General features: G+C 50.3%; 1 protein-coding gene across 5 annotated transcripts in view; it reads right to left on the bottom strand.

Moving 5' to 3' along the window:
• Nucleotides 1-2,371: 2,371 nt before the first annotated feature.
• The window catches only part of ZNF618 (zinc finger protein 618), a 177,777-nt gene continuing 167,144 nt past the window's right edge, over nucleotides 2,372-13,004 (bottom strand). For all 5 annotated transcript variants that reach the window (XM_025888298.2, XM_025888297.2, XM_025888303.2 and 2 more), the window contains 2 exons: nucleotides 7,111-7,212; nucleotides 2,372-6,450 (listed from right to left, as the gene is read on the bottom strand). In XM_025888298.2, the coding sequence (XP_025744083.1) occupies nucleotides 4,934-6,450; nucleotides 7,111-7,212 (1,619 nt within the window). In that variant the 3' untranslated portion in view covers nucleotides 2,372-4,933. The remainder of the gene's footprint in view (nucleotides 6,451-7,110; nucleotides 7,213-13,004) is intronic.

Genomic DNA, 13,004 nt, shown 5'->3' on the forward strand with positions numbered 1-13,004 from the left:
TCTCTCCTGGCTGGCGAGTCCCAGCCCCACGCCAGTCCACGAGCTGGCTCACCACCTGGGAACCCGGCCACCCTGGCGGGGCGGGAGTGAGGGCCCCAGGCGGGGACCGGCTGGCACCTGGGTTGTGGGAGGAGGCTTCCTGCCGGCTGGTCTCAGACCCCACGGTCTCTGCCGACCTGGACATCAGGAAGCGCCACAGGGATCCCAGGCCCCTGAGGTTGCGGACAAGGCTGGGCTGTGCCCCTTTAAGGAACTTTGGTTCGAAGAGTCAAGGTACCCGGTGGGGACGCGCGGGTGGATAGGGCCCCCGTGGGTCCTGATGCTGACGCCCAACTGCAGACCTAGCAAATCCTTCTCTGTACAGGAGTTGGATCTCGAAAGCGACACCTGTGGTGGCGGTGGGGACGTGCGTCCTCACAGAGAAGCCACAGGGCCCCTCCAGGGAAAAGGCAGGCCTCTACTGACCACGATCCCCAAACCCAGATGAGAGAGGAAGAGAAACAATACGACGACAAAACCTGCAGAGAGCCCCGAACAGGGGAACCGAGGAGGGAAACGTAAGAGGAAAACACCACTCTATCATTGGTTCACCATAACTGGCCTAGCAAACATTAGCCACAGTGGAGAGAGGGGCAGGCCGCGGGACACGGGGGCCGGGGTGGCGCTGGCAGGGCTGAGACAGGAGCCCCCGCCTCCCGTCTCCAGGGCACAGCCCGAGCCGTAACTCGGCCTCTCTGTTCTAAGCCAGCAGCCTTTCTAGCAGCTCCCCATCAGGTACATCCCAGGCAAACGAGCGCTGCCACCCACGTTCTCAGGGCTGAGGGCAAAGCTATGAACTCACCCCAGCTCAACGGGGCAGGAGGTGGCCGCCCGCCATGCCCGTGCACCTCCTCTTCCCGTCCCTGCGAGCACGTCCACCGTGACCACGGCATCCAGGCACCGTCCCCTTCAGGGCTGCCGTTCACAGGGCCTCCCTCCTCCATCTGCAACCCAGCTTCATTTCAACCTTTCCGGGGAACGTGTGGGCCCCGAGAGTGCGTGCTGTACCCGACGGCTCTCCGGGTGCCCCCTCGCCGGGGAGTCGAGTCCGAGTCCGGGCCAAAGCAGGTGGCCTCGGGCGAGCACAGGGGACTCCCAAAGGCAGAGGTTTGGCTTCACAGTGGAAAACACGCCTCGCAGAGTTCTTCCCTGGTGTTTCTTCAAAGTGCAGGAAATAAAGGAGGGAGCTCAAGGGGAGAACACTAGGCGGCTTACGGACGTGTAAAAAGAAAGTCCTTCCTCAGACCGTTCTCTCCTCTCCAGGAAACCTCTGTACCCTTTTCCCACGGACAGCCATTCCCCGAACGCCAAGCCCGAGGCTGTCAGGTGGGTTGGTGGCACCTGCTCGGGGATCCGGCAGCAGCTTTGCTCGGGTGGCCCTTCCATTTTGTTTCCTGGTTTCTAACCACCATCTGAGGCCTGCCCGGTGGGTCTAGGCACAGGGAGGGAGACCGGTGTTGGGACAGGAGCATCCATGCCCAGGCTACTCAGATCGACCACTCACGAGGCTGCAGTCCTTGGCGTGGGCGTCCGATGAGGGGGGAACACCCTGCAGGACGGAGGTGCGCTCTCTCCACCTCCCCTCTGGCGTCCACGTATGTCAAACAGGACCACTTCTGTCCTGGGAATCACATGGCTTGAGGCAAGTTGTGTCCAAGTCAGCAGAAGACCACACTGAGCTGCCGAGAACATGACAGAAATGGCCCTATTTCCTGGCCTGCCAGCAACCGAGGGCCTGTGGGGGAGAGTCCCATAGTGGTCACAGACCAGGGCAAGCAGAAGACAAAAATCTTTCTCAAGGTCAGTGCCAGGGGAGGTCCAGGGAGATGAACTGAAAGAGTCTACCTCAATCCTTTGGCTAAACTAGGATTTGGACAGGTGGATATTGCTGGAAATGAGGGGCCAGGGGCTGGATCTGTCAGATCTTTGGGTTTTCCGAAGCTGTTCGCTGCAGCAAGATTTGCACTATGGGACCTGCCTGTGTGAGGAAGCAGACCGAAGGGGCACCCTGATACAGCCTTTCCTGTTGGTGACACCAGTTTCGGGGGGAGCCAGCAGCTGCGAGAGGCAAAGAACTACCTGCCACCTTGTTACCGGATCTGGATGAGGCAGCCCCAGGACGGAGACAGCCTTCAGAGCGCCTAGCGGCATCTGTCTTAACCCTGCAGAGTGAGCCAAGCTCGAAGGGTTGAACGGTGGCGGGAAGGAAGAACAGAACAGGGGTGACACATACGACACCCAGAATGTAGTTAACTAGACTTACGCAGACTTTCATTCTGGAGGGCAGCCCTGGGTTCCAAAGAGAATGCGGACCTGGGCTCGGTCTCTGATGGCTTCGCAACAAAGTGAAATGTCTGGCCCGAAAATGGGGCAACGCAGAACAGCTCTGCTCTCAGTAGAGGGACGATGGACTCCAAGGCTCTGCTCCCACCAGCCGCACAAGGTGAGCAGCTCTGGTCCTCCCTGTGGGGTGGAAAGTGCCAAGTCGTGGACCCTTCCCCAGCAGCAAAGCACAACTGGAGGGGCCTTTTGCCGCGGGCACCTGTCCCTCAGCAGCCCTGCAGCCTTCTGGAATGTCCCCGAAGGTCGGATCAAAATGTTCGTTGATGCTCCCACGCTCTCTAGAAAGTGACATGAGGTGACTGTCCAGTGCAGATGGAGGCTCTTCTGGTGGTGTGACCCCGGCTGGAAATGTGGGGGAAGTACCTAGAACTTCTCCAGGAGAGGCAACGGCACACTGGTTCCTGAGACCACCGCGTGCTGGAGCGTCGGTGCGAACGGCCCATTCTGATGCATTTCAGTATGTCCAAGACTCGGAGGGAGAAGCTGGGTTAGTGCTCATGAGGCGACATGAGCAGGCCTGGCCCCCAGGGACACCGTTCTGGTCTACGATCCTAAGCCTTCTCGAGTTTTTAAACCAACTTAACTTTCCGATCTGCTACGGACCCGGGGAGGGGGCTGTTGTACAGTGCTTTGTGGAGTCGAGGTATCTCACTGCTAAGTAATGCTTTATTACCAGGAAGGGATGGAGTGGACTTAAGTCAACCCTCAAGATGGTGAAACGTGCCTTTGCAAAGAGCCCTCCATGATGGCGGTCATTCTTAGCCTGAAGCCCTCAGTGTAGCCATCTATCCCACAGCCACGGCCACCGAGGGGCCAGGAGGCCACCAGCACATGACTCATGGGGGTGGGAGTGGGGGTGGAGTGCTGACCCTGACAGAACCACCTCTTGCGGGGGCAAAGGGGCCATGCTCTTGGCATTTGGACTGAGCATGTGGAACCTAAGCTGCTCAGGAGAGAAAAGCGAGTTTTCACGGCCTCAAGTTAAATGTGGCCTGATGCCACTCCACCCTCAAGACAGCCACCATTTGGCCCCCAAGGCACCACGCTCAACTGCCGTCCTGGAAGGAGGCCCGAGGCTCACGTGGGGACCCCCAGGGCCATGGGCAATGGCACCAGCGGAACCCCTGGGGCCCCGGGGAGGGGGGAGGGGCCGTGGGGCTGAGGTGCGACGGACGTGAACACGGGTGGACTCGGGAGTCCCCGCTGAGCTGCACGTGTCAGTGACGTGGCGAGTAGTGTAATGCACTCTGGGTAGAGAAGTGACACACTCCCGGTGCCAGACACAGCGAACCCGGAGGGCGCGTCTTCCACGCACATTCAGGACTCCTAAGCCACATGCTTCCCTATGGCTTCCGCCGAACCCACATCTGTGAAACCTGGTCTCCAACCCCACTCCTGGTTTCCAAACAGCAAAGCCAAGTTTGTGGTCTTGGCTGTTCGAATACACGAACATGGGACTGTACAGGGCGGGCTAATAAAAACCTTAGGATACTCAAGATACCACTGAGATGAGCTAGTTTACAAAAAAAAAAAAAAAAAAAAAAAGGCAACTGGAAAAAAACAAAAAACAAAACCTCCAAAACATAAGTTATAGACATTCAGTGCCTCCTAGCAGAGTCTAAAATCAAATTTGGAAGGAAAAAAAAAAAAAGGTAAAAACTGCTAAAATGTTAGGAAAAAAAATTAAGGAGTGGAGACAGTATCTATACTTCTTTAAAAAATGTCTTTTTTTTCTTCTATCTTATATTAAAAAGCAAAAGTCAGCTTTATATTCTTAAAGTCTCCTTTCCTGATCTGGGGAGATAGATAGGTGTGTTTCTAAGGCGGCTGCCTCGGGACCCCCCCAAGGGTATCTCGGAGGCAACAGCTCAATGCCCTGAAGGTGAACGAGAACAAAGTCCAGTGCAGACACGGTCCATCTGATGCAGTTTGGAGAATCCATGGCAGAGCAGCCGGGGACAGGGTGGGTGTGGGAGGGTCAGGAGGGCTTGGGGGAGGGGGATGGAGGGGGCAGAAGGGGGGGGTGGCCACGGGGTCAAGGACAGAGAGCATCAAGTCACTTCAGATCTCAGCTGCCTGAACGTTTTACATCAGCTTTCTACCAATCTGCACACCTGAAAACGGAGTCTTTTAAGCCCCCTCACTGAGAAAAGGAGGTGAAGTGTCTTCCCTCTTCCCCACTCAGCTTTCCTGACACACCCAGTTCAATGCACAGGCGCCCACGAGCTGGCGTGTGCGCACGCACCAGGGCTGTGTGTGTGTGTGCATGCGTGCGCGAGGCTGCGGGGGCCACGCGGGCGGGCACAGGGCCCCCGCACCGCACACCCACGGCACACGCGCCTGGACGTGTCCGCACGCCACATGCACACACACACTGAAAAAGCACTTAAGTTTCCAGGGGGGGCATTTATAATGAGGTCCACAGTGTTTAGAACTTAAATTCCTTTTTCTTTGTTTGCGACAGTGTTGTGTGTGTGTGTGTGGTTTTTTTTTTTCCTAATGTTTCTCTTCTCTTTCTCTTTCTTTTCTTCCTTCTTACCGTTCCGAAGTCTTAAAGCATGTTGGATTTCAGAAACATGAGTTTGTTCATATCTTCTGGACTGAGCAGCCGCCTCCTTTTGATCAGAAGGGCTTGCTCACACATATTTACACACCCGCTCCTGGCCCCCACGGCCGGAACCGCGAGCAGCCAGAAGGCCAGCTTGGCGAGTTTCGTGTGCTTTTGGGTAACGCACGACCAGTACTGGAAGAGATCAGGGGTGGCCTGGAAGAGGGGCTCCTGCAGGTAATCGTACACTTCGTTCTTCCCGAGCCGATCGTCTTCCTGAGCTGCGGGGTGCTCGCCCGTGGCGGAGCGGGGCTTCTTGGCGGCGGGCTCGAAGTCAGCCTCCTCGGTCCAGGACTCCTTCACCTCGTTGATGAGCTCACACACCTTGCCGATGATCTCCTCGTGCTGGTAGGGTGGCACGGGCCGCAGCTTCTGCTGCGGGTCCAGGATCATGGCCACCTTATGTGCCGGGTGCACCTTGAAGTTCTCCTTGAGGGCCTCCAGGAAAAGGTGGCACAGCTTGCTGACGGTGCCCGCGTCGTTGGCCTTGGCCGTGAACAGCTTCTCCAGCCTGACGTAGGTAGGCAGCACCAGCTGCAGGGTGGGCTGGCTCTCATTGCTCAGCTCAATGACCGCCTGCTTGACGGGCGTCAGGATGGCCGCCAGATTGCTGAGCAGGTGCTTGTTGAGGCTCTGGATGAGGTTCATCTTCTTGGCGCGGCTGTAGAACTCACAGATCTGCTCGTAGCGCTCGTGCACCAGCAGCAGCGAGTCCGTGACCGAGTTCCAGCAGGGCGGCGGCGAGGTCTCCTCCAGTGAGCCGAAGGTCTCCTTGGCCAGGCCCGTGGAGCCCGCCAGGTCCTCACACACGTTGAGCAGCTCGATGACCTCGTGCATGCTGCGGGCCTGCAGCGTCCGCTTGCTCAGCACGCTCTGCACCACCGAGTTCAAGGCACAGGCTGAGCAGCGAAGGCACATGCCGGCCTTGGAGAAGGCCGACGCGCTCACCCGGCAGTCCGTCACGTACACGGTCCTGATCTCCGACATCACGAACTCCGACAGCACGTTCTGCACCCAGTGGTGCACCAGGTCGCCGCTGTCGCGGATGTCCGCACCCTTCACGCCCAGCACGTAGCTCTTGATGTGGTTGCCCTCGGCTTGGTAGGCCGTGAGGATGTAGCACGAGTCGGGGCCGACGCTCTGCGAGTGGCAGGTGACACCGATACCCAGACAGGCGTTGCTGCCCAAGGCACACGTCACCTTTACCTTCACCTGGTTGTACATGCGCGGCAGGTGCTTCAGCGCCAGTGTGTTGAAGTTGCCCAGGATCTCCGTGACGGAGAAGGCCCCGTAGCGGGCGCCGCTGTCCACCAGCGTCTGGGCCAATTTCAGGAACTCCTTCCCACTCACCACGCTCAGCGCGCCCAGGTCGGCGCACATGACCCTCAGCAGCCGCTCTGCGATATTCTGCCGCTCCTTCTCGGGGATCATGCTGTTGGGTGTTAAACCACTGGTCATGGCTGGTGGAGGACACAAAGAGAGATGTCATTAAACCTGGCATCTGAGGTTCCTTCGTCTGGCAGCCAGCCAACTACTCTATAAGCACCTAGTATTGGGAACTATGAGGTTTCATCTCGCACACAAACTGGTGGTGCTGGTGGTCTTGAACATGTGAGTCTCACCGGAATAACGTTCTAGGGTTGATGAGTAATGCCTGCTGTGAGCACGGGAAGAGAATACAGTGGGACGTATGCAACATACTTGCACGTGTCATTCACCTAGCCTTCTGAAGCCAACTGGTCTACCTTCTTCTCAACATAGGAATTGCCTCTAAGAAAGGCATCTCTAGTGAATAAAATAAATGAGGCCACAGCATCAGGAAAGATCAGACAACAGAAAGTGTGGAGAGTGGATTCCAGTTCCAACTCTATCACTAAGTATGTGCTTTCTGAGCACAAAAAGATCCCCTCCTCTCCCCGGGCTTCCTTCTGCCTGTCCAGTGAGGTCACAACTCCCACAGACAAGGTCTTGGGTGTGTAAGAGCTTCGGACGCAGTCTTGCATCACCATGAGAGGCACAGGTGGCGGGATGGGGGGGGGGGGGGGGGGGGGGGGGGGGGGAGTGGCCGGACCTGGGGCTAGTGGTGCACGGGACGGACCTCTGGCCTGGGAGAGACCTACTGTTGTTGGCACTGTTCCTCTGGGCTTGGGGTTTCCATTTCTCTTCCACAACAGCAGGCGGCGATCGGGACTGGTTGGAGGCGATGTTGTTCTCGTTGTCCGCTGTGGGCACAAAGGGGACAGTGTGTGACCCTGAGGTGCAAGAGGCCTGCCAACTCACAGGATGGGAACGACAGCATGGCGCGTGAAGTCCAAATGAGGCTTCCAGGACTCAGGCCTGGGTCCAAACCCTGGCTCCTGCTCAGACAGCCATCCGATGCTTGCAAAGCCTCAATTCCGTCACTTGAAGAAATGAAGATTGAGCACGTGGATGGGACACACGTGCTGGAAGGACCAACAAGAGAAAATGCAGGGCAAGACTGGAGCACGGGGCCAGGTGCAGAGTAAGCGCTCAGTGGGTGGGAACCGCTAACCGCTGACCCGCGTTGATCTGGGGGGCCTCACACCCACACACAACCCCATGTTCTGGCTCAGAAATGGGCGAGGGATGCCAGGTACCGCAAGTGGCCAAAGGGACCTCACATTCTTCACTTCTCTCAAGTGTGCTTTTCTCATCTTTTCAGCTTATTTACTAAAAATTGAATTAAAGGAACAAAACCAAACCAAAGCCCTATGTGATACTAAGTTCTCAACCTCCCTCTGTGTCAGAAGTGGAAACTGAAGCCCAGATACAGGAAACAATTCGCCCGGAATCACACAAAAAAACCCAAAAGCAATGCTGGGACAGACATCCGAGGTCCCCTGATTCCTAATGCCTGCTCCATGCGTTTCCCTAACCTTTGTTTACTTGCACATATGCAACTGTATCAAAATGGTACATGCCGGGCACCTGGGTGGCTCAGTCAGTTGAGCTTGAGCATCAGACTCTTGATTCTGGTTCATGTCATGATCTCAGGGTTGTAGGATGGAGCCCTGTGTCAGGCTCTGTGCTGGGCGTGGAGCCTGCTTAAGATTCTCTCTCTCCCTCTGCCCACCCCCACCCCCAGCCCACACTGTCTCTCTCTCAAATAGATAGACAGATAAAATGGCACATGCTTATTCTCCTTCACCGCTACTTCTTTGCCATTTTTATAGAATCATTTGAGTAGAAATGGTCTGAGTACCATGCTTGTCATTATAAATGACCATACAGTCTCCCATCGAATGATCCACCATGGATTGCTGAACCACACACCGAGTGCGGTTTCTGGGCTGTTTCCAAAATTACTGTTCTGCTATGACCCTACTTGCCTAATATTCTACTACCGTTTCTCCCTGCTTTTGTTGTTGTTGTGGGTTTACTTCCCTGAGACATCATCTTACAGGTAGAATCACAAATGCAAGGAGATGAATGGGCCACAGTGATCCCTGCTCAAGAAGCCAGCATTTTCCATTCTTCTCAGTTCAAGGCATCAGGCCTTGGAGGCCAAGCCACAATTTTCAAAGCAAAAGAGGCTTCCCTAGTATCTACATGTTCAGCCCTGCAAGGCTAATTAAGAAACTCCAGGGAAAAACAAAAACAACGTCCCCCGTGCCAAAACAATGCGAAAACAACAACAACAAAAGAAACTCCAGGACATCCACTCCAAGGAGCATACTACAATCACTAGGAAATGTGGTCGCATAGACTGTAATAACACAGGAAAATGCATGATGAAAAGATCTCATCACAATTTTATACGTATTATTTATACTTGTATTTTAGACTTACAAGTCAAATCCATGCATCAAAAATAGATGGGAAGGGGTAGGGACTTTACTTCCCTTCCACCCATGAAGCAGGACCTGCCACGGGAACTGCTCTCCTGCTGGAAACAATTGCGAATCATGATTCCACTGCTTTCGGACGGGTAACTCCAGGTCTGATCCCAGAAAAAGGGGGACAAATGCAGTAAGTAATATGACTGACCCAGCTGGTCCGAAAGCGGTTTGCAGGTTGCAGCGCAGGGACAGGGAAGGGGAACCCAGCCCAGGGGTCTTGGTGATTTGAAGAGGCAGAAGCCAATATTTAGGGAGGCCAAAGGGAGCTAGCATTTACAGGGAAAGTACCAGAGAGGAAGGAGTTACGTAAAGAAAAGAGCTCTGGAGACCTTCAGTAGGGTTCCCTGAAGTCTGCTGAATACTCACCTGCCCAAGCACAGGGTCAAATTCCACAAGACTGGGTAAAGAATCACTAGAAAGCAGCAAGTGGAGGGTGAGGGGTTGGGGAGGAAATAATTTGTATTCCCTCACCCAGAAAAGAGAGGCCACGATGCATAAGGAACTGGGTAGGGTCCCCTCACTATGGGGCAAAATTAACCACAGATTAAGGGCTGCACTAGACCTGCCCTAATACTTTTTTTTTTTTTTAAGATTTATTTATTTGAGAGAGAGAGGGAACGAGTGGGGGGGGGGAGCAGAGGGAGAGGGAGTAGCAGACTCCCCGCTGAGCGGGGAGCCCAAGGCGGGGCCCAACTCCCAGGACCCTGGGATCATGACCTGAGCCAAAGGCAGAGGCTTAACTGACTGAGCCACTCAGGAGCCCCCCTCTGCCGTAATACATCTTAAGAGTAAGCCTCCCAAGTATGACATGGTCCTATATAACTAAACTGTAAACCAGAACAAAGTTCAATGTTTTTTCAAAATCTAGCACCTAACAATATAAAAATTCACAATGTCAATTATGCAATAAAAAAGTTATCAGGCATCCCAAATGGTAGGAAAATATGACCTATCAACCAGGAGAAAAACCAATCAACAGAAACAGAGCCACAAAGGACAGAGATGATGGAATTATCCAGTAAGGAGCTTACAGCAACGGTTATAAAAATACCCATAAAATGTGCTCGAAGACATGAAGGGAAACATGAATACCATCAAGAAGGAAATGGAAGATGTGAAAAACCCAAAACTAAAACTAACCAACTCAAGTGGAATTTGTAGATATAAAAAGAAATTGTCTAGGGAAACAACACACCGTATGGGGTAAAAGATCAGATGCCACAGAAGAAAAAATCAGTAGAGAACTACCCAACATGGAAAACAAAAAGGGTAAAAGGCTGAAGATAATGAACAGAGCATGGACCCTGTCAGACAATTTCATATACATATAACTGGAGTCGCAGGAAAAGGGGGTGAGGCAGAAAAAAAAGTGTGAAAAAATGTCAATTTTCCCAAACTGGATTAAAAGTGTAAGTCCAGATTCAAAAAGCTCAACTGACTCTAAGCAGAATAAACGTAAAGAAAATACCACCAAGGCACAGCATCCATGACAAAATTGTTGAAAACCACTGAAAAGAGAAACTCTTAAAAGGAGCCAGAGAGGGGGAGAAATTAACGCACAAATGAACAACGGTAAGAATGACAACAGACCTGGAAGCAACGGAACAAAAGTATCAACAGAAAGTATCAACCTAAAATAAAAAATTTTTTAAATCAACCTAAAATTCTAAACCCAATGACCGTATAAAAATGTGAATCTACAAAGAAATGAAGAGTGCTGAAAACCACACGTGGGTATACATACATACATACACATACACACACACACACACACACACACACACACACACGTTCCCTCACTTTTAAACTCTTCAAGAGATAAATGACTTCTCATTAGAAAATAACGAATTGCAGTAATAATATGTATGGTAAACTGTAGGACAAGAATATCACAGAGAGGGGCACTTGGGTGGCTGCCTTCGGCTCAGGTCATGATCCCAGGGTCCTGGGATCAAGCCCTGCATCTGGCTCTCTGCCCAGTGGGGAGCCTGCTTCTCTCTCTCTGCCCCTGCTTGCCCTTCCCCGTACTTATGCTAATAAATAAATAAAATCTTATTTAAAAAAAAAAGAGTATCACGAAGACCAGGACAGGGGAAGAGAAGATGCTGCTGAAAGTTTCTCACACAATATGGAAGGTGGGCTGATACCACTTGACAAGTTAAGAAATACATAGTTTAAAACCCAAATAAACTATAAAAAATAAAACAAAGAGTTGGCTTAATGAATCAATGGAAATAAAAATGGAATCATACAAAAATTCTCAATCCAAAATGAGGCAGAAAAATGAGAAAGAAGAACAAGGAAGAAATGAGATGATTAGGAAACAAGGAGCAAGACAGTAGATTTAAACCCAACAATATTAAAATTACATTAAGTATAAATGGTCTCCACAGTCCAAATATAAGTCAGAGATTGTCTTAGTAAAAAGGCAAGACTCTACCATATGTTATCTATAAGGAGCCTATTTAAGTATGAAGACAGGGTAAAAGGCGGAATAAAGGTACACCACACAAATAGTAGTGAAGAAAACTAGTGATGTTTGCGATGGTATTACAGAAAAAATAGACCTCAGGACAAGAAATATTACCAGGGATAACGAGAGACCCTACGCCATGACAACAGGGTCAAAATACCGAGAATAACATAATAATCCTAAATGTGTATATATCTAAACACATGAAGCAAAACCTGAAACAAGAAGTAGACAAATCCACAATTTTAAGTGGGGATTTCAACTCTCTTCTCTGAGTAACTGTTGTTTAGAAATGAAGGAAAAGGACTGAACATAAATGAAGAGAGAGTGGACAAGATCAAGCAGCCTAATACACATATAATTGGGCTCCCAAGAAAGGAGGGAGGCAGAAATACAGTGAAATCACATAAGTGGTCTCTGACCATACTTGAATTAAAAATTAGAAATCGGTAAGAAATAGGTCTTTGGAAAAATTGCAACTATTTGAATAATAAACATCACACTTCTAAAATCACATGGAACAAAATATATATGGGAAATCAGAAAATGGTTTGAACTTAACATCAAAACATAACCTTTCAGAATTTGTGGGATCCACCTAAAGCGGGGCATATTTATAGCATTAAATAATTACATTACAAAAGAATAAAGGTTTAAAATCACTGTTATTTTTTGTTAAAGATTTTATTTATTTGAGAGAGAGAGAGACAATGAGAGAGAGAGAAAGCACATGAGATGGGGGGAGGGTCAGAGGGAGAAGCAGACTCCCCGCTGAGCAGGGAGCCCGATGCGGGACTGGATCCCGGGACTCCAGGATCATGACCTGAGCCGAAGGCAGTCGCTTAACCAACTGAGCCATCCAGGCGCCCTTCCACCATTAGAAAGATCTAAAGAGAAAGAGTAAATTGATTCGAAAGAAGAAAGGAAATCAGATAGCTGAAAGCAGAATGAATAAAGCAGAAAATAAATACAACAGAGAAAAATAATGAAACTAAAAGCTGATTCTTTGTAGAAATGAAGAAAAATGATAAACCTTTAGCCAAAAAGATTAAAAAAAGAAAAAGGACACAAATTATCAGTATCAGGAATGACAGAAGGTGACATCACTACATATGCTACAGATACGAGAGGGATTAAAAATGATTCAACCCCTTAAGTGAGGCAAACAAATAACCTGAAACATACAAAGTACCAAAGTCCACTCCAGAAGAAACAGATAACCTGAAATAGTCCTGTATCTATTACAGAAATTGAGTTCATAGTTAAATAACCAATCACAAAGAAAAATCCCATATGGGTTCACTGGAGAATGTGATCAAATATTTAAGGAAGAAGTAATACAAATTCTACACAAATTATTCCAGAAAATAGATGAGAGAAAAACAGCTCTCATTTTATGGAGGCTGGCATTACTCTGATCCAAAACTAGAGAAAAACACTGCTGGAGAAGAAACTACAAACCAGTATTCCTCATAAACATACATATAAACATCCTTAACCAAATATTAACAAACTAAATACAGCAATACATTAAAAAAATAATACATTGTCACTAGGTGAAATTTACCCCAGAGATATAAGTTGAGGTTAAAAACAGAAATCCAATCAGTGCAATTCCCTATACTAAGAGAAAATAAGAAGAAAAATGATCTCTATGGATATAAGTACACATTAAAATGTG

The sequence above is a fragment of the Callorhinus ursinus genome, unplaced genomic scaffold (genome assembly GCF_003265705.2).
Source record: "Callorhinus ursinus isolate GAN/ISIS: 27379988/994484 unplaced genomic scaffold, GSC_fseal_2.0 scaffold24, whole genome shotgun sequence".
Classification (NCBI taxonomy): Eukaryota; Metazoa; Chordata; class Mammalia; order Carnivora; family Otariidae; genus Callorhinus; species Callorhinus ursinus.